Below are 5378 nucleotides of genomic sequence, written 5' to 3' on the forward strand. Positions count from 1 at the left end.
TATTCCAAACTTAATTAATATTACCAAAAAACGAGAAACAGTTCATGGTATATTTTTGGTTATAAACTAGGATAATGATCATGGTAATTGATATAAACAATGTATTTACTCTTCATTGCCAATAATCTTTTAACCTTTTCCTCATGTACAGTCTAGATCCAAAAGGCTCCATCTTCTACAAGTACTTGCCCTCTTCATTCACAAACTAACCAAATAAATATGGCCACGCCATTAACAATTCAAAAAACCATGCTGCTCAAAATATGCCTACTCCTCTTCAGCGTGACAACAATAGCCACAAAGGATGCAGCGAGTGAAACCGTGGAACCCATATTCATATTCGGGGATTCAATATTAGATGTTGGCACAAACAACTACGTCAAAAACTGCAAAGCACAGGTCAATCGCCCATATTACGGGGTCGATTATCCACATTCAATAGCAACCGGGAGATTTAGCAATGGATTAAACCCTGCCGATACTGTCGGTAAGTTGTTCATTTTCATATACAATACAAAACCTTAATGGTTGACCCCCCTAGGAAGTCGAGGTGTCCCAGTGTTAGGTTTCCTAAAATGGACAATATGTTTGTATGTGTGTCTGGGATATTACATGTGTCAGGGAGCAATCCCTAGGGTTTGGAACGCCAAAAAATATTGTTGGTGCTCCACAATTTATCCACACGCGATGAATAAACAAGTTTAAGATAATTATTACGTGTATTTGCAGTCGCACTTTTGGGTGGCTATGAAGAAAGTCCGCCGCCATTTCTTGCACTCCTTGCACACAGTACCAACCTTACCGGAGACTTACTTCACGGGGTGAACTTTGCTTCCGGAGGTGCTGCCCTTGTTAAAGGAATTGGGAAACAAATTGTGGTAAGTGTCTCCTCTATAAAATTGTAATACAGTTTGAGGGTTCTTAAAATATTGTAATTTTTGTCTTATTTACATAAATCACGATTAAGCCCGATGCATGTCAAATACAGTTCAAGACCGTCTTGTTTTGTTGGCTCGTGTTATGTTATGTCATGTCATGCATTATGAATAACAAAGTATGATGTTGATACAGGGGGATGTGATATCGTTGGAAGAGCAAATTCAACAATTTGCAACGGTTCAAGGAAACATAACCGCATTACTAGGCGAGTCAAAAGGTCAACTTCTAATTCAAGGTTCAATGTACATCATTTGTGTTGGAAGCAACGACATCATGAACTACGTGTTCTCCCATCCTACAACTCCCGAGGTCTTCATCGCCAACATTACAGCCATTTATGCTATTCATCTAAAGGTTCGCTAACATTTGTCACTACCATCTCCAAATTTTGATTTTCAACTTTCTACTCATATTATATTGTTTTATTTTTATAAATTGGCAGAACTTATATGACTTAGGAGCAAGAAAGTTTGGATTAATGAGTGTTCCACCAATTGGATGTTGTCCGGTTGCTCGTGCATTTTCCGGTGGTGATTGTGCAAAGGAACTTAACGATGTGGCTAGTGCGTTCTACACACCATTAGAATCCCTTTTGAAAAACTTGAGCTCTACACTTGAAGGATTCAAGTACTCACTTGGGAACTCATACAATATGAGTATGAGTGTCATTGAAAACCCCCCACCTGGTAAATGGAAACCATAAGTTTTTTATTCACTTGCAAATGCATACATTCGGCTTCTAAAGTGGCACGTTTTCACAGGGTTTAAAGATGTCAAAACAGCATGTTGTGGGAATAACCCTTTAGCAGGAATAAATGACTGCAAGGAACAAAGGTATCTTTGCCCAAAAAGGGATGATCACTTGTTTTGGGATGCGTTTCATCCATCTGAGGCAGCCTCCAAACTGGGAGCTCGAGTATTGGTTTTTGGTGAAGATCCGGATTTTGTGACTCCAATTAATTTTAGCACTTTGAGAAAGGCTTGATCTTTTTAATCTCGATAAAGGAGAAGAAAAGATCATTCATTTATATCGTGTGTTACATCTTGTACTCAAAATATCGTTCACGAATAAACTTCAGCAAATCGGAGTTGTCACCCTTTTCGTATTTGTATATGTTTTTACTTCTTTCCCGGGACTTTTCAGGAAGGTGTGAAGGCTTATAATGAGGATAATTAATATATGTTCTAGTTTGAGAGAGAATCACAAAAATAAGTGACATTTAACAAATTGACCATTTTTTACTAATAACATAAATGACAACCAATTTCACAATTGATAATTTCAAAATTACTTTTTGCTAACAAAAAGGATGCAAAAATACTTTAAATTTTTGGCAAACAATTTCATAAATTTACTACGAATTTTTTTTTTTTTAAAGTTTTATGTGGTTGATACCCTTCATAAATAATTTTGTAATGTATGATTGATCGATTGCAAAATTGGTGGTCATTTTGTGCTATGTGACAAAGGTGATCAATTTGTTAGAACATATGATGGTCATTTATGTGATTATCCCTTTTGTACTTTATATGTTTATGCTTTTCATTCATTTATGTGATTATCTCTTTTGTACTTTATATGTTTATGCTTTTCATTCAGCATTTACCTTCTTACTTTTGATCCCTTTTTTCCATGGGATTGGGTATTGTTGTTGTATCTTTTTTTTACTTCATGAGTTCCAATAGGCAATAGGCAGTTTAGAGTTTAAACCCACTCAAGGGCACACATGAACATAAGGTCAGACGGTATCGTATGCAGGGAAGGCGCGGGAAGAGTCCCGCACGGCGGAACACCGCACCGTCGGTGTGGGGAAGGTGGCGCGGGGAGGAGGGTGGGGGTGGGGATGCCGCGTTCTCACTCCTCATCCTATTGGCTGATTATTTTTTTATTCTAACGGCTACATAACAGTTATATATATATATATATATATATATATATTCTTTTATCACGCTATAAATACAACAACATCCAATCATTTTTTTAACCCATACCTTCTTATTCTCTCCAAAAAAATATTAATCAAAATGTCATCATCTTCATCATCCGATTCGATGGCTCTAGAGGAGGTTAAGCTTATCGGTTTCGTCATGGCGAAAACAGTTGCATACTTTCAAAACCGACTAGGCGAAGCATCACGTGCACGATCTAAACCAAAAATGTCGCGGTTGCGTAGAAATCACGAAGCCGGACACGATCGTCTTATTGAAGATTACTTTGCAGATGACGCCTTCTACGTTGTAAAGTTTCGACGTCGGTTCCGGATGAGGAAGGAACTATTATTACGTATTGTTGGCGATTTGGAAGGCCGTTTTCCATATTTCCAATGGAAAATGGATGCGAGACGGATAAAAGGTTTCACTCTAATTAAAAAATGCACGGCTATAATTCGTCAGTTAGCATACGGCATGGGCACAGACAAATGGGACGAGTATTTTAGGATGTCAGAGCATACCGTATCAATGAGGAGAGTTGTAGTGGTCGTGACAAGAATTCTGGAGGTATAAAGAACGTCGAAATCCGAGTTATAACGAAGAAGTTATGGCATGTCGAAGTTTCACGACAGAACCGGCACAACACTGCATGACGTAAATAGTGAATTTACAATAGACGACTTTTTAGCCTTAGCAATCTAAATGAAAGTTTTATAGTACGGTCTCAACTACGCGTGGATATAAAGAATATCGAAAACGGAGCTTGTATGTGAATGAATTTTTGAAGTCGGAGTGGGAAATCTCGAACCTGGTGCGAGGGGTACGCTCTGCGTATCAAAGTACGCCCCGCGTGTTGACTTATATGCGGTTCCGAAGAGGTTCACGATGCTCCACCAAACGACGGACACGTGCCCCATACGCGCAGCGTACCACCGAGGGTACGCCCAGCGTACTGCGAGGCCTCGGCCTATAAATAGGGGTGCAAGGCAGCCCCATTTCTTACACCATTTCAACCATTCTTTCTCACTCTAATCTCTCCTAGCCACCCTAATCCAACCCGAAGCCTAGGAAACCTCCCTAACATTAGAAGAAAGCCCTGAAGCGCCCGAAGGCTCCGAGAAAAAGAGTTTTTCGGTTTGACGTGTTGTCCGAATCACCCCTTATCAAGGAAGTGTAGGATCACTTTCATCTTACACATGATCTGACGAGAGATTATGGATTTATAGAAAATGAATAGAATGTTGTAAGGCTTATAATGTTTCGAGGCCAATTTTGTTTTGTGGCCATGATGTTTTGTTTATGCTTTTGTTATGTATCAATGATGACATCCCGAGTTTTGTAATGTAATGAAAATACATTTCTTTAAGAAATGCTTTGATAAATTTTTATCATATTTTGTTTTAGGAATAAATTCCGCATCACTTTTCTTTGAAGGATTACTCTGATTTTATTATAAAAGCATAAACAAAATCGGTCTTTTCTAGCCGTAAAAATGGGAATATCACAGTTGGTATCAAAGCATTAGTTTAAGTGAACTAGGAATTTGTAGGATTTCTAGACTTAAACTTAGAATGCTAAGCGATGATCGTGAGATGAGGGTCTTCCATATTTTAGACACGAGCACTAGTTCATTACAGGAAAGATGCCTAAAATGTTTTATGTGCTAAATGCTTTATGTTTACCTTGTATGCTATTATTTGTTCGGATCTTTGGTCTGTTGCCGACCGGATCTGGAAACCTTATGTGTTTAGGATTCTAAGTGTTCGATTACGATATTAGAACTAGCATGTAATGTTTCGGAGTAATAAAAAGAATTTAAGCATCTACCATAAATAAGGATTTGAATTCACCTACTTAACTACTTTGGTGTATAGATCGAAATGGCAAAAACCCAAAGTGGAGCTGGAAACGTAAATGAAAACAGGAATCAGCGGCCTCGTCCCCAAGTGATTGAGTAGGTGTTGATAGTAGAAGTCACACCAGAGCCAAACACTATGGCCGGAGTACAAGCCATGATTCGGGCAATGATGGCCGAACAAAGGGAAGAGATGAGACAATTATTGCTGAGTAACAGGGATGAACCTTCGATGCCTGTTGAATAACCCGAACTGAATGACGGACATTCAGAGGAAGGGAATAACAGTTGCGTTGTTGGTCAGGCGGAACCCCCAGTGATCAAGAGGAACAACCATGATGAAGGAGTCGAGAGGAACGAATGCAAGTATAAGGACTTCACAACTTGCAAGTCATCAACTTTCACGGGTAAGGAGGACCCAATTGGAGTCATGGACTGGATATCGGAGATGGAATTGGCCTTCATAACATGTGGTTGCAAAGGCAAGCTACAAACCACATTTGCAGTGCGTCAGTTCAGAAGTGGCGTCGTTCGCTGGTGGAACACCCTAGGGAAGACCCTAAGCCCCAATGAGCCCCTATAGCTGACTTGAGCAGATTTTTTGGTGCATTTAAGCACAGATACTGCTCGGCCTAAAATCTGCTTGAGCTAG

At 39.3% G+C, this 5378-nt stretch overlaps 1 protein-coding gene across 1 annotated transcript; it reads left to right on the plus strand.

Annotated features, from left to right (window-relative positions):
- The first annotated feature begins 219 nt into the window (after positions 1-219).
- LOC111902602 (GDSL esterase/lipase At5g33370) lies at positions 220-1949 on the plus strand. The gene is made up of 5 exons (XM_042899742.2): positions 220-487; positions 730-878; positions 1072-1293; positions 1382-1625; positions 1701-1949. The coding sequence occupies exons 1-5, from the start codon at positions 220-222 to the stop codon at positions 1922-1924; spliced, it is 1107 nt and encodes a 368-aa protein (XP_042755676.1). The 3' UTR covers positions 1925-1949.
- Positions 1950-5378: the final 3429 nt, after the last annotated feature.

The sequence above is a fragment of the Lactuca sativa genome, chromosome 2 (assembly GCF_002870075.4).
Source record: "Lactuca sativa cultivar Salinas chromosome 2, Lsat_Salinas_v11, whole genome shotgun sequence".
NCBI lineage: Eukaryota > Viridiplantae > Streptophyta > Magnoliopsida > Asterales > Asteraceae > Lactuca > Lactuca sativa.